Below are 26,223 nucleotides of genomic sequence, written 5' to 3'. Positions count from 1 at the left end.
ACGGGAACGTTCCTCCAATCATTACATGTACATTGGTTTATATACCTCTCATTTCGTCATAAATGTCCCTCCTCTAATACAATGATAATATGGTTTACAAGTCCTTCTTATACATTGCCTGCCACCTGTTATACAATCTACTACAAGCCCAAGGTTTCTCCCCTCCCTGGTTGGGGAGACTTCCTTCCCTGTTATCAGTTCCACAGTGGTCACAAGATGTCTGACACAGTTCCTTGCCTGCTAACAGTCCCTCTTTCTTATGGACAAACATTCTTAATCAGACAGGATATAATTCTGTTAGTTATATTTCTAGTTCAATGTATACATAATTTAGTCATTATTCATAAAAATCCCATTACAATAATTTACAAAGATTATACCTTTTTTTAGATAAAAAAAATATAGTTTTTATCAATTATCATATTTGAGTTTAACCATAATATTTGTTGTAATATTTGTTCTGTCTTTTCTGGTGGATTAAACTGAAATTACAACCACATTTCTATGGCTTGTTTTAAAAATAGCGATATTTTGGAGATGTAATTTTCAAATAAGAGGTTGTAATCTGAGTAAAGGGAAAAATGTAATTCTTGAACATGGGTTGAGACATTCTAATCTGCTAGAGAACCAGTTTGGATTTAAGTATAACTTTTGTATGACTGAAGCCTTTAATGAGAGGCCTAATGCTTTAATATTTAGTAATTTCTGCCCTCCGAATTCATATTCATTATATAAATAGGCCGTTTAATTTTTCTCTCCTATTTATTGTTCTTTCTTCCCACTTAATTCTCCCCTTTCTCAATTTTATTACTACCTCTCTCTCTACCTCTATCGCTCTCCCTCTTTCTCTCTCTGCCTCTTTTTTTCTCTCCCCCCCTCTCTCTCTTTCTCCCCCCCTTTCTCTCTCTCTCTCTCTCTCTCTCTCTCTCTCTCTCTCTCTCTCTCTCTCTCTCTCTCTCTCTCTCTCTCTCTCCCCCTCTCTCTATCTCTCTCTCCCCCTCTCTCTCTCTCTCGTTCTCCCCCTCTCTCTCTCTCTTTATCCCCCTCTCCCCCTCTCTCTCTCTCTCTTTCTCCCCCTCTCTCTCTCTCCCTCCACCTCTCTCTCTCCCTCTCTCTCTCCTCCTCTCTCTCCTTCCCTATATATTAAGGGCTGGTATTAAGTGGAGTTATAAATCAAAGGTGGTCAGATGATCCTATCAGTGAGCACTACTGTAATGAACTTACAGACTCTGAAGTTTGACCTCCAATCTTACTGCAGTCAAACAGATAGTTGACATTCTACTGTACTTCTAGGAAGGCTAGGATAAGTTGGCATTGATTTTGTCTGCTGCCTGTTTCAAGGTGATGTGTCAGTGAAAGAAAGACGAGAGATGCATTGAAATACATGAAACCTTAAAGATCAGTGACACCAAGAAGGGGAGGGTCTCATTCTGTTAGTGTGTGTGTGTGTGTGTGTGTGTGTGTGTGTGTGTGTGTGTGTGTGTGTGTGTGTGTGTGTGTGTGTGTGTGTGTGTGTGTGTGTGTGTGTGTGTGTGTGTGTGTGTGTGTGTGTGTGTGTGTGTGTGTGTATGTGTGCGTGTGATTAGTGATTCTGATCAGCAGGCTACTTTGATCCTAATCACCAGGAAGTCCAATATCACTGATTCACATTATTACTGCGTTATGCACAGGCACACACACACATACTCTTTCAATGGTCTGCAGTATTGGAGAAATGTTGATGTTATACTATGCTGTTCCAGTCACACACTCTGGCCCTTCTCCCTTGATGCATCTCTCTCATGAACCTCACTCTCCTTTTCCCCGGGGACCCCTTCCCTTTTTCCCATAATCCTTTCTGGCCCACTACAGCTGTGGCCCAATATTCCACAGGGCTAGACTACATCTCAGATTTGTCTATTTGCACTCGCATGCTTTATCAGGGATGTACTGATTGACAGACAGACAGACCAATCGATCGATCAATAAATATTTAGGTTTGATTGATACCATCAGATTAAAGGTGTTATAGAAATCCCATTTTCTCTGTGTCCCCTCTGCCTCTCTGCTTGGCTTTGTGTTCAGTGTGTGTGCTGTCCTTTCCTGCTGATCCTGCTGTTTGCTGTGCTATGGAGAATAGAGTTGAGCTGAGCTATCGCCGAGTGCAGACCAGGATTACAGCTCACACTGCGCGCATGAACACACACACACAGACACACACACAGACACACACACAGACACACACACACACACACACACACACACACACACACACACACACACACACACACACACAGACACACACACAGACACACACACACACACACACACACACACACACACACACACACACACACACACACACACACAGGCGTGCCAGCGTCTCACACAAACTCACATAACACCTACAAAACACAGGTACACACACACACACACACATTTACTCACAAACCCATATACCCACACACCCATATACATATACAGCCATATACCCACACACCCATATACCCACACACCCATATACATATACAGCCATATACCCACACACCCATATACCCACACACCCATATACATATACAGCCATATACCCACACACCCATATACCCACACGCCCATATACCCACACACCCATATACATATACAGCCATATACCCACACACCCATATACATATACAGCCATATACCCACACACCCATATACATATACAGCCATATACCCACACACCCATATACACACACACCCGGTGTCAGTTCTCTCCCAATCCTACTGCTGTGGATTGCCACTTCCCAAGGAGAGAGTAACATGGGTTACAGCACAGTGGAAGCATACTGGACATAATACTGACACACACACACTCCCTAGCCCCTAGCCTGCGTCATCCATTGGAAACCCAGGATACATAAAAGGCTAAGAGATGAAGGGATGGAGCCAAAAAAAGGAGTGTTAAAAAAGAGAGAACAATTAGATAGAGGCCTGTGGCGGCTAATTACTCTGACAAACACACAGCCTGATTGATGTGTACGGGAGCAGCTGCAGCCACACACAGAGGAACACACACCTCGCAGTCACACACACACACCTCTCTTTTCACACCACAGGTGGCTGGTGGCACCTAATTGGAGAAGACGGGCTCATAGTAATGGCTGGAAGGGAATAAATGGAATGGTATCAAACACATCAAACACATGTTGTGTTCCATTATTATGAGTCGTCCACCCCTCACCAACCTCCTGTGGCACACACACACCTTTCCTCTCCACATACACCCTCTCTCTTTTTTCTCCTTTTTTACATAGCTCCTCCATCTTCATCCCTCTCTTCTGCCTTCCCTCTGGTCCTCCTTTTTCCTGACGTGTTGTCTTCTCCTTCCTTCACCTCTGCTCTTCATCAACTCCCTTCTTTTCTCTCTCTCTTTCTATTTCCTCTGTTCCCCTCTCAGTTCATCTTTCCTCTCCTCCTCCCCCAGTTATTTCTAGTTCAATTAGTAGAGCACTGAGCCATTAAGACATCAACAAGGGAGGTCTGGCGAGTTTGAAAAGGTAGAAAGGAAGTTTGTGTTTGTGTGTTTCAGCACATGTGCTTATGTACACTTCTCTGTGTGTACTCTCTTGCATGTGTGTATTTGTTATTTCTGCGATTCTGTCACTTGCCCCCAATATCCCAGAGGCACTCCACCCATCGTCTCTTTCCAGAACTGTGCTATTCTCATGAAATGTCTGTGTAAAATGTTTGCCTGTGCTTTAATGTCAGAGCGCGTCGGGGGTGACGGCAGGTCTATGTTTCCCTTCACAAGTCCTCCTCTGTTACGGTGACATTTCAATTGGCAGCTTGACATTTTTAGCTGGTCCTCCATCGGAACTGAAGTTAGATGGCTTTGGACGTGCGAGGCGAGGAACAACCACACTGGCTCCCAGGGATGGCTTGCCTCTAGGCTAGATGGGTTCAATTCAGACTGTGCGTGGGGGTGGTGTAGTATTTAGTAGTATTTATTGGGATCCCTGGGTTCCAAACAGGTTTGTGTGGTTGTGTGTGTGTGTGTGTGTGTGTGTGTGTGTGTGTGTGTGTGTGTGTGTGTGTGTGTGTGTGTGTGTGTGTGTGTGTGTGTGTGTGTGTGTGTGTGTGTGTGTGTGTGTGTGTGTGTGTGTGTGTGTGTGTGTGTGTGTGTGTGTGTGTGTGTGCGCGCGCGCGTGATCCTTTTTCACTATAATCAGTTGTGTCCTTGTGTAAATCAATGGTCTAGCCTCTCTCCTCTCCCCAGTAAAGCAGCAGATTTACAGTAGCAATCATCACTCTGGATTCATGAATTATGGAGCTATATGGAGATGCAGTATACAGCTATGCAAATGTTGATCTGTGGCAATATGCAGCTACTGTTTAATAATATGGAAATGTTGATCTGTGGCAATATCCAACTACTGTTTAATAATATGGAAATGTTGATCTGTGGCAATATGCAGCTACTGTTTAATAATATGGAAATGTTGATCTGTGGCAATATGCAGCTACTGTTTAATAATATGGAAATGTTGATCTGTGGCAATATCCAACTACTGTTTAATAATATGGAAATGTTGATCTGTGGCAATATGCAGCTACTGTTTAATAATATGGAAATGTTGATCTGTGGCAATATGCAGCTACTGTTTAATAATATGGAAATGTTGATCTGTGGCAATATCCAGCTACTGTTTAATAATATGGAAATGTTGATCTGTGGCAATATCCAGCTACTGTTTAATAATATGGAAATGTTGATCTGTGGCAATATGCAGCTACTGTTTAATAATATGGAAATGTTGATCTGTGGCAATATCCAGCTACTGTTTAATAATATGGAAATGTTGATCTGTGGCAATATCCAGCTACTGTTTAATAATATGGAAATGTTGATCTGTGGCAATATCCAGCTACTGTTTAATAATATGGAAATGTTGATCTGTGGCAATATGCAGCTACTGTTTAATAATATGGAAATGTTGATCTGTGGCAATATGCAGCTACTGTTTAATAATATGGAAATGTTGATCTGTGGCAATATCCAGCTACTGTTTAATAATATGGAAATGTTGATCTGTGGCAATATCCAGCTACTGTTTAATAATATGGAAATGTTGATCTGTGGCAATATCCAGCTACTGTTTAATAATATGGAAATGTTGATCTGTGGCAATATGCAGTTACTGTTTAATAATATGGAAATGTTGATCTGTGGCAATATGCAGCTACTGTTTAATAATATGGAAATGTTGATCTGTGGCAATATGCAGCTACTGTTTAATAATATGGAAATGTTGATCTGTGGCAATATGCAGCTACTGTTTAATAATATGGAAATGTTGATCTGTGGCAATATCCAGCTACTGTTTAATAATATGGAAATGTTGATCTGTGGCAATATCCAGCTACTGTTTAATAATATGGAAATGTTGATCTGTGGCAATATGCAGCTACTGTTTAATAATATGGAAATGTTGATCTGTGGCAATATGCAGCTACTGTTTAATAATATGGAAATGTTGATCTGTGGCAATATGCAGCTACTGTTTAATAATATGGAAATGTTGATCTGTGGCAATATCCAGTTACTGTTTATGATAATATGGAAATGTTGATTTGTGGCAATATCCAGCTACTGTTTAATAATATGGAAATGTTGATTTGTGGCAATATGCAGTTACTGTTTAATAATATGGAAATGTTGATCTGTGGCAATATGCAGCTACTGTTTAATAATATGGAAATGTTGATCTGTGGCAATATGCAGCTACTGTTTAATAATATGGAAATGTTGATCTGTGGCAATATCCAGCTACTGTTTAATAATATGGAAATGTTGATCTGTGGCAATATGCAGCTACTGTTTAATAATATGGAAATGTTGATCTGTGGCAATATGCAGCTACTGTTTAATAATATGGAAATGTTGATCTGTGGCAATATGCAGCTACTGTTTAATAATATGGAAATGTTGATCTGTGGCAATATGCAGCTACTGTTTAATAATATGGAAATGTTGATCTGTGGCAATATGCAGCTACTGTTTAATAATATGGAAATGTTGATCTGTGGCAATATCCAGCTACTGTTTAATAATATGGAAATGTTGATCTGTGGCAATATGCAGCTACTGTTTAATAATATGGAAATGTTGATCTGTGGCAATATGCAGCTACTGTTTAATAATATGGAAATGTTGATCTGTGGCAATATGCAGCTACTGTTTAATAATATGGAAATGTTGATCTGTGGCAATATGCAGCTACTGTTTAATAATATGGAAATGTTGATCTGTGGCAATATCCAGCTACTGTTTAATAATATGGAAATGTTGATCTGTGGCAATATGCAGCTACTGTTTAATAATATGGAAATGTTGATCTGTGGCAATATGCAGCTACTGTTTAATAATATGGAAATGTTGATCTGTGGCAATATGTAGCTACTGTTTAATAATATGGAAATGTTGATCTGTGGCAATATGCAGCTACTGTTTAATAATATGGAAATGTTGATCTGTGGCAATATGCAGCTACTGTTTAATAATATGGAAATGTTGATCTGTGGCAATATCCAGCTACTGTTTAATAATATGGAAATGTTGATCTGTGGCAATATGCAGCTACTGTTTAATAATATGGAAATGTTGATCTGTGGCAATATGCAGCTACTGTTTAATAATATGGAAATGTTGATCTGTGGCAATATGCAGCTACTGTTTATGATAATATGGAAATGTTGATCTGTGGCAATATGCAGCTACTGTTTAATAATATGGAAATGTTGATCTGTGGCAATATCCAGCTACTGTTTAATAATATGGAAATGTTGATCTGTGGCAATATGCAGCTACTGTTTATGATAATATGTAAATGTTGATCTGTGGCAATATCCAGCTACTGTTTAATAATATGGAAATGTTGATCTGTGGCAATATGCAGCTACTGTTTAATAATATGGAAATGTTGATCTGTGGCAATATCCAGCTACTGTTTAATAATATGGAAATGAGGAGATAGATCTGACTGTTCATATATAGTCCATTGTGAGACCAGGGACTATTATGAGTGAATGGTTTGATTCACCAAACCCCCTTTCTTTCAGTGTCTTTACTACTGCTGTATATATCCTCCATCTCTCTATCATCTCTCACTCTATCCTGTATCTCTCCATCGTCTCTCACTCCATTCTCTATCTCTCCATCATCTCTCACTCTATCCTCTATCTCTCCATCATCTCTCACTCTATCCTCTATCTCTCCATCGTCTCTCACTCCATTATCTATCTCTCCATCATCTCTCACTCTATCCTCTATCTCTCCATCATCTCTCACTCTATCCTCTATCTCTCCATCGTCTCTCACGCTATCCTCTATCTCTCCATCATCTCTCACTCTATCCTCTATCTCTCCATCGTCTCTCACTCTATCCGCTATCTCTCCATCATCTCTCACTCTATCCTCTCTCATCATCTCTCATTCTATCCTCTCTCTCGCTCCATCTCTCACTCACTCAGTCCTCTCTCTCTCCATCTCTCTCTCCATCTCTCTCACTCAGTTCTCTATTGCTATCATCACCTATCACTCTTTACTCTCTCCATTTCTCACTCTATCCTCTTTCTCTCCATCTCTCACAATATCCTGTCTCTCTCCATCAACTCTCACTCTATCCTCTCTCACTCCATCACCTCTCACTCCATCTTAGGTGTCTGTGTGTATCTGTGAGGTAAGCCTTCTACTCTGCCTCTCAAATATTATCCACATCCCCTCATCACTGTTAAGGCTGTTACATAACTCCACTGATGAGAAACACATCCCCTCATCACTGTTAAGGCTGTTACATAACTCCACTGATGAGAAACACAACAGACAGAATACAACAGAAGCATATCAGAAGCATTGTAACAGTAGCATCCTTCAGATAGTGAGACTTTATTGCTTGTAATCAGCTCAGCAGACTGGGTGTGTGTTCTGAGAGAGGAGAGATCAGCTTACTGACTGACTGACTGACTGACTGACTGACTGATTGACTGGCTGACTGACTGGCTGACTGGCTGACTAACTTGGTGACTAACTGTCTGGCTGACTGGCTGACTGCATGGGGAGATCATAGGGAGTTTTACTGGTGCTTGTCTATACAAAACACACTTCACCTCACTGACTCGTATTTTATTCAAGCTATTCAAGACTCATGATTATGCATGGGTGACTGTTCTCACAGACTTAAACACAGCATTCTAAGTCTGGTGACATACACGTGTGTGTGCGTGCGTGCGTGCGTGCGTGCGTGCGTGCGTGCGTGCGTGCGTGCGTGCGTGCGTGTGTGTGTGTTGGAGACGATTATGCCATCGCTCAAAGATGAAATTGACATAATGGGGATTGTCAAGCAGAACATGTTCTCCTCAGACACTATTCTTGGAGCTTGGAGGAGAAATCATTCCACCCTCTCTCTCTACACAGCCAGGTCACCCATGAAACAAGTCAGTATTCAACGTCCATCCCTGTCTGAAGACGTTGGGAGATGACGTGGAAACTCTGATTACAAAGATTGCAAGTTCGAATCCAACAATAGAAAGTATTTTTAGATTTTTGTTTTAAGCCTATCCCAAACCTTACCCCTTACCTTAACCATTCTGAGTTAATGCGTAACCTTAAGATTTCGGAGTTAAAGCCTAAACTTAACCCTAACCTTAAGAATTCTGAATAAATGCCTAAACTTAACCTTAAACACTTTGAAATGTTATTTTTGCAACAACTTCAAAATTCTACTTTTCCTGAAACATGGACAAACGTCTAATTCTGGCGTGAGACTGTGAGAACTAGCTGCTCTCCATCCCTCCACCCTCTCTCACTCCCTGGCATTATCACAACCAATATCTAGTTCCCTTTCCCTGTTCACCCTTTCCTTTCCTCTTTATCCCTCTCTATTCTCCTCTCATCACCTCTCCACCTTCCTCTCCCACCTGTCACCCTGTTGTGGTACCTCTCTGCATGACACCCCTCCATTTTAAGCCCACTAAGATGGAGGTCAGTGGACACAGGAAGCACAGGCAGCTTTAGCTATATTATATCCTTTAGCTTATAGCTGCAAAGTGTTCTGTACTGTGTAACCACTACCCCATAACACCTAGTAAACTCAGCAACTGCATTTATTTTCAGCAAACTTAACATGTGTGAATATTTGTATGAACATAACAAGATACAACAACTGAGACATAAACTGAAGAAGTTCCACAGACATGTGACTAACATAAATGGAATAATGTGTTCCTGAACAAAGGGGGGGGGTCAAAATCAAAAGTAACAGTCAGTATCTGGTGTGGCCACCAGCTGCATTAAGTACTGCAGTGCATCTCCTCCTCATGGACTGCACCAGATTAGCCAGTTCTTGCGGTGAGATGTTACCCCACTCTTCCACCAAGGCACCTGCAAGTTCCCGGACATTTCTGGGGGGAATGGCCCTAGCCCTCACCCTCCGATCCAGCAGGTCCCAGACGTGCTCAATGGGATTGAGATCCGGGCTCTTCGCTGGCCATGGCAGAACACTGACATTCCTGTCTTGCAGGAAATCACGCACAGAACGAGCAGTATGGCTGGTGGCATTGTCATGCTGGAGGGTCATGTCAGGATGAGCCTGCAGGAAGGGTACCACATGAGGGAGGAGGATGTCTTTCCTGTAACGCACAACATTGAGATTGTCTGCAATGACAGCAAGCTCAGTCCGATGATGCTGTGACACACCGCCCCAGACCATGACAGACACTCCACCTCCAAATCGATCCCTCTCCAGAGTACAGGCCTCAGTGTAACGCTCATTCCTTTGACGATAAACGCGAATCCGACCATCACCCCTGGTGAGACAAAACCGCGACTCGTCAGTGAAGAGCACTTTTTGCCAGTCCTGTCTGGTCCAGCGACGGTGGGTTTGTGCCCATAGGCGACATTGTTGCCGGTGATGTCTGGTGAGGACTTGCCTTACAACAGGCCTACAAGCCCTCAGTCCAGCCTCTCTCAGCCTATTGCGGACAGTCTGAGCACTGATGGAGGGATTGTGCGTTCCTGGTGTAACTCGGGCAGTTATTGTTGCCATCCTGTACGTGTCCCGCAGGTGTGATGTTCGGATGTACCGATCCTGCGCTGTTGTTCGGATGTACCGATCCTCTCTTTTTCTCGCCCTCCTGGTTTTTGACCCTTGCCTGTCCTGATCCTGAGCCTGCCTGCCGTCTTGTATCTTTGCTTCTGTTTCTGTAATAAACATTGTTACTTCAACACGGTCTGCATCTGGGTCTTACCTGATCCTGATAGTGAGAGCTTGTTGATAACCTATCAGAATGGGCACTATGATAAAGACTACAGATTAAAAACGGGATGCGATGGTGCACGTCCTGCTGTACATCCCTGTTGTAGTAACAATGTCTCCCTAATGGCACCCTATTACCGATTTAGTTCACTGTATAGGGAATAGGTTGCCATTTGGGACGCACATAATACTTCCTAAATGATGGGTTGTGGTGTATTAGTATTAGATCGCCGTGCAGTTTAAAACGGCATGGGCTAAAGGCTGTAGATTGGTCACAACACAACAATGTATTACCACTGGTATAGCTCACTGAACTAAAGCTGATTGTCTGATATCCATATAGCCAGCTGTATTCCCATCAGAATGCGGTGTGTCCAGGGCTGTGATCAGCAGCACATGAACATGGGCCTCTGAATGAGTTATATTGTAGAGTAGATTGGCTGTGTCTGGTGTTAGACTTGGCAGGCCTTGCTGCCACTGCATTAATGTATTCCACCCCAGGCTCTTTTCATGGTCCACACACACACACACACACACACACACACACACACACACACACACACACACACACACACACACACACACACACACACACACACACACACACACGGAAAGATAAAGCACCATGGCCATTCTGTGAAAGTGGTTTAGGTTGCAGGGCACAAACAGTTTTAACATGCTGAGAATGAGTAGCTAACAGATGTCTGACTCTTAGTAAACCACAACATCCTGCAGGCATCACTTACAGAGACCACTTTCTATCCATCTATTTCTCTCTCTCTCTGTCCTTCTCTCTCTACCTCTCCCTCTCACTCTCTCTCTGTCCTTCTCTCTACCTCTCCCTCTGACTCTCTCTCTGTCCTCTCTCTACCTCTCTCTCTACCTCTCAAAAGCTTTTTTGAAGTCAACAAAGCATGAGAAGACTTTACCTTTGTTTTGGTTAGTTTGTTTGTCAATTATGGTGTGCAGGGTGAATGCGTGGTCTGTCGTACGGTAATACGGTAAAAAGCCAATTTGACATTTGCTCAGTACATTGTTTTCACTGAGGAAATGTACAAGTTTGCTGTTAATGATAATGCAGAGGATTTCTCCAAAGTTGCTGTTGACCCATATCCCGCGGTAGTTATTGGGGTCAAATTTGTCTCCACTTGTGTGGATTGGTGTAACGGCTCTCGTTGGTGGTAGGAATAGTAGACCAAAGCGCAGGATGGTAAGTGTTCATGATTACTTTTATTCAAAAAACACTTAAACAAAATAACGAAAACGAAAGCGCACAGTTCTGTCAGGCACAGACACTAAACAGAAAACAAGATCCCACAAAACCCAAAAGGAAAATGACAACTTATATATGATCCCCAATCAGAGACAACGGTAGACAGCTGCCTCTGATTGGAAAACACACACGGCCAAAAACAAAGAAATATAAAACATAGACTTTCCCACCCGAGTCACACCCTGACCTAACCAAACATAGAGAATAATAAGGAACTCTAAGGTCAGGGCGTGACAATTGGGGTGATCAGTCCTTGGTTCCAAATATTGGGGAAGATGCCAGAGATGAGGATGATGTTAAAGAGTTTATTTTAGATTTTATAATTTCATGTAGGATACCATCAACATCAGAGGTCTTTTTGGGTTGGAGGGTTTGTATTTTGTCCTGTAGTTCATTCAATGTAATTGGAGAATCCAGTGGGTTCTGGAAGTCTTTAATAGCTGATTCTAAGATTTGTAATTGATCATGTATGTGTTTTTGCTGTTTGTTATTTCTTATAGAAACAAAACGATTAGAGAAGTGGTTTATCCATACATCTCCATTTTGGATAGATAACGCTTTGTGTTGTTGTTTGTTTAGTGTGTTCCAATTTTCCCAGAAGTGGTTAGATTCTATGGATTCTTCAATTACATTGATCTGATTTCTGACGAGCTGTTCCTTCTTTTTCTGTAGTGTATTTCTGTATTGTTTTAGTGATTCACCATAGTGAAGGCGCAGACTCAGGTTTTCTGGGTCTCTATGTTTTTGGTTGGATAGGTTTCTCAATTTCTTTCTTAGGTTTTAGCATTCTTCATCAAACAATTTGTCATTGTTGTTAATTTTCTTAGGTTGTCTGCTGGACATTTTTAGATTTAATAGGGAAGCTGAACGGTCAAATATACTGTTTAGGCTTTCTACTGCCAAGTTTACACCTTCACTTTTACAATGAAATGTTTTGTCCAGGAAGTTGTTTGAAATGGATTGAATTTGTTGTTGCCTAATTGTTTTTGGACATTTTTTACACTACTTTCCTTCCATCTGTAGCATTTCTTAATATTGTGTTGTTCCCTTGGCTTTGATGCCTCATTATTGACTATTGCTCTGTCCAGGTAGACTGTGATTTTTCTGTGATCTGATAGGGGTGTTAGTGGGCTGACTGTGAACACTCTGAGAGACTCTGGGTTGAGTTCAGTGATAAAGTAATCTACAGTACTACTGCCAAGAGATGAGCTGTAGGTCTCTCTCTCTTTCTCTGCTTCTCCGCCTCTCCCTTACACTCTTTCTCTCCTTTTAGTCTGTTGATACTGTGGGTACTGCAAAGATGCTCCCATAATTGTACAATTGAATTAAAATGATATAATAATTCATAGCTCTCTCCCCTCTACCCTTCCTTCCCTCTGCTTCAAAGATACTCTGAGACAGTACCTTACTGTCTGAATGAGAATAAACACTCGCTCTGATGTGAGCACATTAGAAATGGGAAAACCGTATATGCACTCATATCTGCCATTTCGGATCATGGGTTAACCCAGCAGTTCATGAGTTAACCCATGAGTTAACCCCACAGTTGCTTTGGTGCAGTGTTGTGGCAGGCTTAGATCCTGAAACTGGGATGTAACCTGTAGACGGATTGGAGAGGCACTCAGAGATCTTGCCTGAGGGAAAGAGCCCTCTTGGGCCTTGCTGTATATGGATGGATTTAAAATGAGATTCTGTAGAACAAATGGGAACTGAGAATGTGTCAGTGAGTCATGTGTACAGTAAATGCTCTCTCTCACACACACACACGCACACATATAGTTCCTTGACTCCTATGTGTGTTTCTCTCTGTGTAGGATGGTGGAGTACTCGTTGGACCTGCAGAACATCAACCTCTCAGCCATCAGGACAGTCAGGGTCCTCAGACCCCTCAAAGCCATCAACAGAGTACCCAGTGAGTTCTGTCTCGCTGTCTCTCTCTCTCTCTCTCTCTCTCTTTCTCTCTCTCTCTCGTTCTGTCTCTTTCTGTCTGTCTCTCTGTCTGTCTGTCTCTCGCTCGCTCTCTCTCTCTGTCTTGTTTATCTCTGTTTGTCTGTCTGTCCATTTGTCCATCTGTCCGTCTGTCTGTTTGTGTCTGTCACTGTCTGTCTGTCTGTCTGTCCGTTTTTTTGCATGTGATGTCTACACTGAGTGTACAAAACATTAGGAACGTCCACTCTTTCCATGACATAGACTGACCAGGTGAATACAGGTGAAAGCTATGATCCCTTATTGATGTAACTTGTTCAATCCGCTTCAATCAGTATAGATGAAGGGGAGGAAACAGGTTAAATAAGGATCTTGGCCTTGAGACAATTGAGACATGGATTGTGTATGTGTGCCATTCAGAGAGTGAATGGGCAAGACAAAAGATGTAAGTGCATTTGAACAGGATATGGTAGTAGGTGCCAGGCTCACTGGTTTGATTGTGTCAAGAACTGCAACGCTGCTGGGTTTTTCACATTCAACAGTTTCCCGTGTGTATCAAGAATGGTCCACCATCCAAAGGACATCCAGCCAACTTGACACAACTGTGGGAAGCATTGGAGTCAACATGGGCCAGCATCCCTGTGGAACGGTAGAGTCCATGCCTCGACGAATTGAGCCTGTTCTGAGGGCAAAAGCTGGGGTGCAACTCAATGTTAGGAAGGTGTTCCTAATGTTTTCTCCATTCAATCAGTACAGTCATTGTATATGTCCTTAGACTTTGCTGTGATCCTCTACTCTGTTCTAACTGCATAACCCCAGGACAGTGCTGTTTGATCTGAGCAGCCCATCTCCTATCAGATGCCCTCTACTACAACCTTGTCCCTTACAGATTTACATATCCTCCTGTAATGTAGATCACTGTTCTCTCTCTGACCCAACCCCATCCCTCTCAAATACAACTCTGTTCTCAGACAAAATTGTAAACGCCTATTGATTTTTCCCCTTACCTCAGACAGCTTCTAATCATCGTAAGCACCAATTAGCCGTTCAAGCGAGGGTCAGCTAATCTCTCCATTCCCTTCCAGTCAGTGAAAGTGATAGCATTTATCTGCTAATGCTAACAGTGGCTAACAGTGAATAACACACAGAGAGTGGTATCAGTGAGACTCAGGTAGCATTTCCTTATCTCCTCTTTACTAGAGCTGACTGGCTAATAGCGGCTAACACTGATATGCATGCTGTAAGCTAGTGAGACAGTGTACTGAAACACAGTGAAACAGGACATGTTCCAAACAGCTGTCGTCCTTATCCTTGCATCCTTTACTTGTTTCCTTTCCTTTCCCCCAGAGCTAATAGCGTAATGGGCCAAGCTAATGGTAAAGAAACACAGATCAGTGCTAACGCTAATGGACTAATGGTGTGGAAACCGAGAGACACAGAGAGGTGTGCTGGAGTCATCAGTCTGCAGGTACATTTAGTGAGTGTAGGTGTTCTATGGCACAGTCTGTCTCTAATGAGAATTATTGGCGGGTAGAGAAACCGGTATTTATAAACACATAAAACACACACATGCACACACCACACACACACCTCCAACTCGCCTCTCTCTGTGATGAGAATTAGTGAAGACATTACTCTCTCGTCTGGTCCATTACACACACACAGATTAATCCTAGCACTAATTACCTGGGAAAACAGTTTTCCTTGAGTGCTGACGATAATTCCCATTCTGAAGACACATTCCCAAACATAATTGAGAATTGGGAGCGCTGAACACTCTGGTCCCTTATCAATGTTTCAGTGGGTGTTGCCACCGGGGTAACTCATTAAATATGAATGGTAATTGAATTAGTGCATGTCATTGCCTCGCTCCGCCAGCTGATAGGAAGTTATAGGGAGTAGGGAGGGGTGATACTGATAGTGATGTCATGTTTGGGGAACTGATATAGGCAGACTGGTGACTGGTGCATATGTGTAAACAAACACACTAATACACATGCTGGGACACACACAGCGTGTGTGTGTGTGTGTGTGTGTGTGTGTGTGTGTGTGTGTGTGTGTGTGTGTGTGTGTGTGTGTGTGTGTGTGTGTGTGTGTGTGTGTGTGTGTGTGTGTGTGTGTGTGTGTGTGTGTGTGTGTGTGTGTGTGTGTGTGTGTGTGTGTGTGTGTGTGTGTGTGTGTGCCTGTATTTGTATGAGTGCTCGTGTGTGTGTATATATATATATATGTGTGTGTGTGTGTGTGTGTGTGTGTGTGTGTGTGTGTGTGTGTGTGTGTGTGTGTGCGCGTGCGCCTGTATTTGTATGAGTGCTCGTGTGTGTGTATATATATATATATACAGTGGGGAGAACAAGTATTTGATACACTGACAATTTTGCAGGTTTTCCTACTTACAAAGCATGTAGAGGTCTGTAATTTTTATCATAGGTACACTTCAACTGTGAGAGAAGGAATCTAAAACAAAAATCCAGAAAATCACATTGTATGATTTTTAAGTAATTAATTTGCATTTTATTGCATGACATAAGTATTTGATACATCAGAAAAGCAGAACTGAATATTTGGTACAGAAACCTTAGTTTGCAATTACAGAGATCATACGTTTCCTGTAGTTCTTGACCAGGTTTGCACACACTGCAGCAGGGATTTTGGCCCACTCCTCCATACAGACCTTCTCCAGATCCTTCAGGTTTCGGGGCTGTCGCTGGGCAATACGGACTTTCGGCTCCCTCCAAAGATTTTCTATTGGGTTCAGGTCTGGAGACTGGCTAGGCCTCTCCAGGACCTTGAGATGCTTCTTACGGAGCCACTCCTTAGTTGCCCTGGCTGTGTGTTTCGGGTCGTTGTCATGCTGGAAGACCCAGCCACGACCCATCTTCAATGCTCTTACTGAGGGAAGGAGGTTGTTGGTCAAGATCTCGCGATACATGGCCCCATCCATCCTCCCCTCAATACGGTGCAGTCGTCCTGTCCCCTTTGCAGAAAAGCATCCCCAAAGAATGATGTTTCCACCTCCATGCTTCACGGTTGGGATGGTGTTCTTGGGGTTGTACTCATCCTTCTATTCCTCCAAACACGGCGAGTGGAGTTTAGAGCAAAAAGCTCTATTTTTGTCTCATCAGACCACATGACCTTCTCCCATTCCTCCTCTGGATCATCCAGATGGTCATTGGCAAACTTCAGACGGGCCTGGACATGCGCTGGCTTGAGCAGGGGGACCTTGCGTGCGCTGCAGGATTTTAATCCATGACGGCGTAGTGTGTTACTAATGGTTTTCTTTGAGACTGTGGTCCCAGCTCTCTTCAGGTCATTGACCAGGTCCTGCCGTGTAGTTCTGGGCTGATCCCTCACATTCCTCATGATCATTGATGCCCCACGAGGTGAGATCTTGCATGGAGCCCCAGACCGAGGGTGATTGACCGTCATCTTGAACTTCTTCCATTTTCTAATAATTGTGCCAACAGTTGTTGCCTTCTCACCAAGCTGCTTGGCTATTGTCCTGTAGCCCATCCCAGCCTTGTACAGGTCTACAATTTATCCCTGATGTCCTTACACAGCTCTCTGGTCTTGGCCATTGTGGAGAGGTTGGAGTCTGTTTGATTGAGTGTGTGGACAGGTGTCTTTTATACAGGTAACGAGTTCAAACAGGTGCAGTTAATACAGGTAATGAGTGGAGAACAGGAGGGCTTCTTAAAGAAAAACTAACAGGTCTGTGAGAGCCGGAATTCTTACTGGTTGGTAGGTGATCAAATACTTATGTCATGCAATAAAATGCAAATTAATTACTTAAAAATCATACAATGTTATTTTCTGGATTTTTGTTTTAGATTCCGTCTCTCACAGTTGAAGTGTACCTATGATAAAAATGACAGACCTCTACATGCTTTGTAAGTATGAAAACCTGCAAAATCGGCAGTGTATCAAATACTTGTTCTCCCCACTGTATGTGTGTGTGTGAGCGCTCACTGTGTAGTATAAACATATGGTTGCACCCAGGGGAATGGATAACTGATGAGTATGTCCACACCTCCCTGCATTAGGCCAGATAGGGGTGAGATACAATAGACGTAAAGCAATTGCTTGACATGAGGTCATTTTGACCAAGTTAATATACACAGACAACATTGGCTGAGATTGACCCCAGAGAGACCCAATTTGTACCCTTCCTAGAAGATGAATAATAGTGTAGTCTCTCTCTCTCTCTCTCTCTCTCTCTCTCTCTCTCCAGTTGACACCCCCTCCTTCCTTTTCTCCATTTCTGTGCTACTCTCAGACCCTGCCTCATTTTCTTTACGTCCATCCTTCCATCCCTCCATCTATCCATCCCTGCATCTCTCCACCCAATAAAGTTGAATGTGATTCTGTGTTAATGAAGCACCTCTGGGGAACCAACACATTTAGATCCTCTCAGAGCCAGGAGTAGAGCAAACACATACTGCCCTTTTATTTATCACCCTGTATGTAGCCAATTTAACCCTGTAAGTAGCCAGTATCACCCTGTATGTAGCCAGTAACACCCTGTATGTAGCCAGTAACACCCTGTATGTAGCCAGTATTACCCTGTATGTAGCCAGTAACACCCTGTATGTAGCCAGTAACACCATGTATGTAGTCAGTATAACCCTGTATGTAGCCAGTAACACCCTGTATGTAGCCAGTAACACCCTGTATGTAGCCAGTAACATCCTGCATGTAGCCAGTAACATCCTGCATGTAGCCAGTAACACCCTGTATGTAGCCAGTAACACCCTGTATGTAGCCAGTAACACCCTGTATGTAGCAAGTATCACCCTGTATGTAGCCAGTAACACCATGTATGTAGCCAGTAACAACATGTATGTAGCCAGTAACAGCCTGTATGTAGCCAGTAACACCCTGTATGTAGCCAGTAACACCCTGTATGTAGCCAGTAACACCCTGTATGTAGCCAGTAACACCCTGTATGTAGCCAGTAACACCCTGTATGTAGCCAGTAACACCCTGTATGTAGCCAGTAACACCCTGTATGTAGCCAGTAACACCCTGTATGTAGCCAGATACACCCTGTATGTAGCAAGTAACACCCTGTATGTAGCCAGTAACACCCTGAATGTAGCCAGTAACACCATGTATGTAGCCAGATACACCCAGTATGTAGCCAGTAACACACTGTATGTAGTCAGTAACACCCTGTATGTAGTCAGTAACACCCTGTATGTAGCCAGTAACACCCAGTATGTAGCCAGTATTACCCTGTATGTAGTCAGTATAACCCTGTATGTAGCCAGTAACACACTGTATGTAGTCAGTAACACCCTGTATGTAGTCAGTAACACCCTGTATGTAGCCAGTGACACCTTGTATGTAGCCAGTAACACCTTGTATGTAGCCAGTAACACCCTGTATGTAGCCAGTAACACCCTGTATGTAGCCAGTAACATCCTGCATGTAGCCAGTAACACCCTGTATGTAGTCAGTAACACCCTGTATGTAGCCAGTAACACCCTGTATGTAGCCAGTAACACCCTGTATGTAGCAAGTAACACCCAGTATGTAGCAAGTAACACCCTGTATGTAGCCAGTAACACCTTGTATGTAGTCAGTAACACCCTGTATGTAGCCAGTAACACCCTGTATGTAGTCAGTAACACCCTGTATGTAGCCAGTAACACCCTGTATGTAGCCAGTAACACCCTGTATGTAGCCAGTAACACCCTGTATATAGCCAGTAACACCCTGTATGTAGCCAGTAACACCTTGTATGTAGTCAGTAACACCCTGTATGTAGCCAGTAACACCCTGTATGTAGCCAGTAACACCCTGTATGTAGCCAGTAACACCCTGTATGTAGCCAGTAACACCCTGTATGTAGCCAGTAACACCCTGTATGTAGCCAGTAACACCCTGTATGTAGCCAGTAACACACTGTATGTAGTCAGTATAACCCTGTATGTAGCCAGTATAACCCTGTATGTAGCCAGTAACACCCTGTATGTAGCCAATAACACCATGTATGTAGCCAATAACACCATGTATGTAGCCAGTAACACCATGTATATAGTCAGTATAACCCTGTATGTAGCCAGTAACACCCTGTATGTAGCCAGTAACACCCTGTATGTAGCCAGTGTGCCCTGTTCAAAGCCCACGGTGACGTGGTGTTACTGAGGACGTGTAGTAATGAGTAGGATTATGTTTTCACATGCAAAAGTGATGCTTATGATGAAAACACTTTAGCTGCCTTCCTAATGAAAACTAGTTTGGTAAGAGATGTTGTATGTTTTTGGACGATGCTGTTGACAACATGACCAAGCAGTGCAGATTACTGTTCCATTTGAGAAGGGCACTCCTGCCATGACGTGGTGCAGCAGTATGTCTAACAACAGAAACATCTGTAGAACAACACATTGATCTCTTGCGAAATGCGCAATTAAAGGGGAGTTCCACCAAAAAAATCTACATTTTTTTTCAGACTTCAAAAAGTGTCTTTTGATGTGATTTAACTATTGACATGGACTCAGGACATCCATTTTCGTTGTTTCTCTGTGAAGAATTATAATAATTGTCCCTCTATTGGTACACATACATTAGTTCCTCTATAGGTACACATACATTAGTCCCTCTATAGGTACACATACATTAGTTCCTCTATAGGTACACATACATTAGTTCCTCTATAGGTACACATACATTAGTCCCTCTATAGGTACACACACATTAGTTCCTCTATAGGTACACATACATTAGTCCCTCTATAGGTACACATACATTAGTTCCTCTATAGGTACACATACATTAGTTCCTCTATAGGTACACATACATTAGTCCCTCTATAGGTACACATACATTAGTTCCTCTATAGGTACACATACATTAGTTCCTCTATAGGTATACATACATTAGTTCCTCTATAGGTACACATACATTAGTTCCTCTATAGGTACACATACATTAGTTCCTCTATAGGTACACATACATTAGTCCCTCTATAGGTACACATACATTAGTTCCTCTATAGGTACACATACATTAGTTCCTCTATAGGTACACATACATTAGTTCCTCTATAGGTACACATACATTAGTCCCTCTATAGGTATACATACATTAGTTCCTCTATAGGTATACATACATTAGTTCCTCTATAGGTACACATACATTAGTTCCTCTATAGGTACACATACATTAGTTCCTCTATAGGTACACATACATTAGTTCCTCTATAGGTACACATACATTAGTTCCTCTATAGGTACACATACATTAGTTCCTCTATAGGTATACATACATTAGTTCCTCTATAGGTACACATACATTAGTTCCTCTATAGGTACACATACATTAGTTCCTCTATAGGTATACATACATTAGTTCCTCTATAGGTACACATACATTAGTTCCTCTATAGGTACACATACATCAAATCAAATCAAATCAAATTTTATTAGTCACATACACATGGTTAGCAGATGTTAATGTGAGTGTAGCGAAATGCTTGTGCTTCTAGTTCCGACAATGCAGTAATAACCAACAAGTAATCTAACCTAACAATTCCACAACTACTACCTTATACACACACACAAGTGTAAAGGGATAAAGAATATGTACATAAAGATATATGAATGAGTGGTGGTACAGAACGGCATGGCAAGATGCAGTAGATGGTATAGAGTACGGTATATACATATGAGATGAGTACTGTAGGGTATGTAAACATAAAGTGGCATAGTTTAAAGTGGCTAGTGGTACATGTATTACATAAAGATGGCAAGATGCAGTAGATAATATAGAGTACAGTATATACATATGAGATGGGTAATGTAGGGTATGTAAACATTATATTAAGTGGCATTGTTTAAAGTGGCTAGTGGTACATTTTTACATAATTTCCATCAATTCCCATTTTTAAAGTGGCTGGAGTTGAGTCAGTATGTTGGCAGCGGCCGCTAAATGTTAGTGGTGGCTGTTTAACAGTCTGATGGCCTTGAGATAGAAGCTGTTTTTCAGTCTCTCGGTCCCTGCTTTGATGCACCTGTACTGACCTCGCCTTCTGGATGATAGCGGGGTGAACAGGCAGTGGCTTGGGTGGTTGTTGTCCTTGATGATCTTTATGGCCTTCCTGTGACATCGGGTGGTGTAGGTGTCCTGGAGGGCAGGTAGTTTGCCCCCGGTGATGCGTTCTGCAGACCTCACTACCCTCTGGAGAGCCTTACGGTTGTGGGTGGAGCAGTTGCCGTACCAGGCGGTGATACAGCCCGACAGGATGCTCTCGATTGTGCATCTGTAGAAGTTTGTGAGTGCTTTTGGTGACAAGCCGAATTTCTTCAGCCTCCTGAGGTTGAAGAGGCGCTGCTGCGCCTTCTTCACAACGCTGTCTGTGTGGGTGGACCAATTCAGTTTGTCCGTGATGTGTACACCGAGGAACTTAAAACTTTCCACCTTCTCCACTACTGACCCGTCGATGTGGATAGGGGGGTGCTCCCTCTGCTGTTTCCTGAAGTCCACAATCATCTCCTTTGTTTTGTTGACGTTGAGTGTGAGGTTATTTTCCTGACACCACACTCCGAGGGCCCTCACCTCCTCCCTGTAGGCCGTCTCGTCGTTGTTGGTAATCAAGCCTACCACTGTAGTGTCATCCGCAAACTTGATGATTGAGTTGGAGGCGTGCATGGCCACGCAGTCGTGGGTGAACAGGGAGTACAGGAGAGGGCTCAGAACGCACCCTTGTGGGGCCCCAGTGTTGAGGATCAGCGGGGTGGAGATGTTGTTACCTACCCTCACCACCTGGGGGCGGCCCGTCAGGAAGTCCAGGACCCAGTTGCACAGGGCGGGGTCGAGACCCAGGGTCTCGAGCTTGATGACGAGTTTGGAGGGTACTATGGTGTTAAATGCTGAGCTGTAATCGATGAACAGCATTCTCACATGGGTATTCCTCTTGTCCAGATGGGTTAGGGCAGTGTGCAGTGTGGTTGCGATTGCGTCGTCTGTGGACCTATTGGGTCGGTAAGCAAATTGGAGTGGGTCTAGGGTGTCCGGTAGGGTGGAGGTGATATGGTCCTTGACTAGTCTCTCAAAGCACTTCATGATGACGGAAGTGAGTGCTACGGGGCGGTAGTCGTTTAGCTCAGTTACCTTAGCTTTCTTGGGAACAGGAACAATGGTGGCCCTCTTGAAGCATGTGGGAACAGCAGACTGGGATAAGGATTGATTGAATATGTCCGTAAACACACCAGCCAGCTGGTCTGCGCATGCTCTGAGGACGCGGCTGGGAATGCCGTCTGGGCCTGCAGCCTTGCGAGGGTTAACACGTTTAAATGTTTTACTCACCTCGGCTGCAGTGAAGGAGAGCCCGCAGGTTTTGGTAGGGGGCCGTGTCAGTGGCACTGTATTGTCCTCAAAGCGGGCAAAAAAGTTGTTTAGCCTGTCTGGGAGCAAGACATCCTGGTCCGCGACGGGGCTGGTTTTCTTTTTGTAATCCGTGATTGACTGTAGACCCTGCCACATACCTCTTGTGTCTGAGCTGTTGAATTGCGACTCGATTTTGTCTCTGTACTGGGACTTAGCCTGTTTGATTGCCTTGCGGAGAGAATAGCTACACTGTTTGTATTCGGTCATGCTTCCGGTCACCTTGCCCTGGTTAAAAGCAGTGGTTCGCGCTTTCAGTTTCACGCGAATGCTGCCGTCAATCCACGGTTTCTGGTTTGGGAATGTTTTAATCGTTGCTGTGGGTACGACATCGTCAATGCACTTCCTAATGAACTCGCTCACCGAATCAGCATATTCGTCAATATTGTTGTTGGACGCAATGCGGAACATATTCCAATCCGCGTGATCGAAGCAGTAATCCCGAAGCAGTAATCCCGCGTGATTAGTCCCTCTATAGGTACACATACATTAGTTCCTCTATAGGTACACATACATTAGGTCCTCTATAGGTACACATACATTAGTTCCTCTATAGGTACACATACATTAGTTCCTCTATAGGTACACATACATTAGTTCCTCTATAGGTACACATACATTAGTCCCTCTATAGGTACACATACATTAGTTCCTCTATAGGTATACATACATTAGTTCCTCTATAGGTACACATACATTAGTTCCTCTATAGGTATACATACATTAGTTCCTCTATAGGTACACACACATTAGTTCCTCTATAGGTACACATACATTAGTTCCTCTATAGGTACACATACATTAGTTCCTCTATAGGTATACATACATTAGTTCCTCTATAGGTACACATACATTAGTCCCTCTATAGGTACACATACATTAGTTCCTCTATAGGTACACATACATTAGTTCCTCTATAGGTACACACACATTAGTTCCTCTATAGGTACACATACATTAGTTCCTCTATAGGTACACATACATTAGTTCCTCTATAGGTATACATACATTAGTTCCTCTATAGGTACACACACATTAGTTCCTCTATAGGTACACATACATTAGTTCCTCTATAGGTACACATACATTAGTTCCTCTATAGGTATACATACATTAGTTCCTCTATAGGTACACATACATTAGTCCCTCTATAGGTACACATACATTAGTTCCTCTATAGGTATACATACATTAGTCCCTCTATAGGTACACATACATTAGTTCCTCTATAGGTACACATACATTAGTTCCTCTATAGGTATACATACATTAGTCCCTCTATAGGTACACATACATTAGTCCCTCTATAGGTACACATACATTAGTTCCTCTATAGGTATACATACATTAGTTCCTCTATAGGTACACATACATTAGTGCCTCTATAGGTATACATACATTAGTTCCTCTATAGGTACACATACATTAGTGCCTCTATAGGTATACATACATTAGTCCCTCTATAGGTACACATACATTAGTTCCTCTATAGGTACACATACATTAGTGCCTCTATAGGTACACATACATTAGTGCCTCTATAGGTACACATACATTAGTTCCTCTATAGGTACACATACATTAGTTCCTCTATAGGTACACATACATTAGTTCCTCTATAGGTACACATACATTAGTTCCTCTATAGGTACACATACATTAGTTCCTCTATAGGTACACATACATTAGTTCCTCTATAGGTACACATACATTAGTTCCTCTATAGGTACACATACATTAGTTCCTCTATAGGTACACATACATTAGTTCCTCTATAGGTATACATACATTAGTTCCTCTGTAGGTACACACACATTAGTCCCTCTATAGGTACACATACATTAATCCCTCTATAGGGACACATACATTGCCAGTCTCCACTACTCTTCCTCATTACTGCCATCAGCTGTCTTTATGTCATCATCACGGGACATATCTGCCCCATGTGCTCATGTACTAATCATGTTTCATTATGTAATCAACGTGGGCCAGGTCCAACGGTAGCCTGTCATGTGTCATAATGCCATCACTTGGGGATATGGGATATGTGACTGGTCCACCATCCACCTATATGGAAAGAAACATGTCTATGCTACTTTTGGAAGGCCGGAATGTCCTGTGTTCTGTGTCCATACGTTTTGTGTCTTTCTGTGTGTTTCAGATACAGTACGTGTGTCCTGCTGTTTCTACTCAACAATATTCTCATTTTATATGAGTGTGTGTATTATAATGCATATGTGTGTGTGTTTGTGTATTATAATGCAAGTGTGTGTGTGTGTGTGTGTGTGTGTGTGTGTGTGTGTGTGTGTGTGTGTGTGTGTGTGTGTGTGTGTGTGTGTGTGTGTGTGTGTGTGTGTGTGTGTGTGTGTGTGTGTGTGTGTGTGTGTATATTATGATGCATGTGTGTATGTTTTAGGTATGCGTATCCTGGTGAATCTCCTCCTGGACACTCTGCCCATGCTGGGAAACGTCCTCCTGCTTTGTTTCTTCGTCTTCTTCATCTTCGGCATCATCGGAGTGCAGCTGTGGGCGGGATTACTGAGGAACCGATGCTACCTCGAGGAAAACTTCACCCTGTGAGTGTGTGTGTGTGAGTGTGTGTGTGCGTGCGTGCGTGCGTGTGTGCATGCGTGCGAGGGAGTGTTAATTTGATCATGGTGTGATTTATTCTCAACAAGACTACCTCCTCCCAGTCAGTAGCTGTACGTGATTAAATTCCCGGTCAACTCTCCATATTCATGACAGAGATGTAACGTGAATGCCCACCCTAACCTTGCCAATGACAGAATGGCACTGTATGTGAGTGAAGTCAGTGAGTGAGTGGGTCTGTACGTGTGTGTGTGTGTTCTCCTGGTGAGGTATAATCTGATTCAGAGGGCTGTCTGTGTTCCTGACAGTGTCTCCTTCCAGAGTGTGTGTTCTCTCTATGCTGACCTCAGCTTGTATTAATCATTGGTCTAATGCCAGAGAGAAAGAGGACCAATGTCCAATTTTGTATATTTTTTATTCAACATTTATTTAACTAGGCCTACGTGGCTGACTGTCCCTCAGTGAAACTGTAAACACTCCTAGTTTGAGGTCACCTTTCAGAAAGGTGTAAGATAATGCTGAAACCCTATAGCCATGTCTTACTAATGTTAAACACCTTTTGCATAAATGGTGGAAGCACTTTAAGCACTGCTAAGAGTGTGCAAATCTGTCATCAAGGTAAAGGGTGGCTGTGGTGTTATGTGTCAATAACATTTAGACTACGTTACCCAGCAGGCTATGCGGGCGCGGGAGATGGTTAAAGAATGCCTTGCATGGCTAAACATGGAGTTTTCTAGCTGAAGTATATGTTCATTAAAAGTAGTTAAACCTACGCCC

General features: G+C 42.8%; 1 protein-coding gene across 2 annotated transcripts in view; it reads left to right on the top strand.

Annotated features, from left to right (window-relative positions):
- cacna1ia (calcium voltage-gated channel subunit alpha1 Ia) overlaps positions 1-26,223 on the top strand; it is a 157,216-nt gene that overhangs the window by 17,813 nt on the left and 113,180 nt on the right. For both annotated transcript variants that reach the window (XM_071398121.1, XM_071398111.1), the window contains exons 3-4: positions 13,362-13,459; positions 25,274-25,433. In XM_071398121.1, the coding sequence (XP_071254222.1) occupies positions 13,362-13,459; positions 25,274-25,433 (258 nt within the window). The remainder of the gene's footprint in view (positions 1-13,361; positions 13,460-25,273; positions 25,434-26,223) is intronic.

This window comes from Salvelinus alpinus, chromosome 1 (assembly GCF_045679555.1).
Source record: "Salvelinus alpinus chromosome 1, SLU_Salpinus.1, whole genome shotgun sequence".
Lineage (NCBI taxonomy): Eukaryota > Metazoa > Chordata > Actinopteri > Salmoniformes > Salmonidae > Salvelinus > Salvelinus alpinus.
This window is presented reverse-complemented; position numbering and strand designations above follow the sequence as displayed.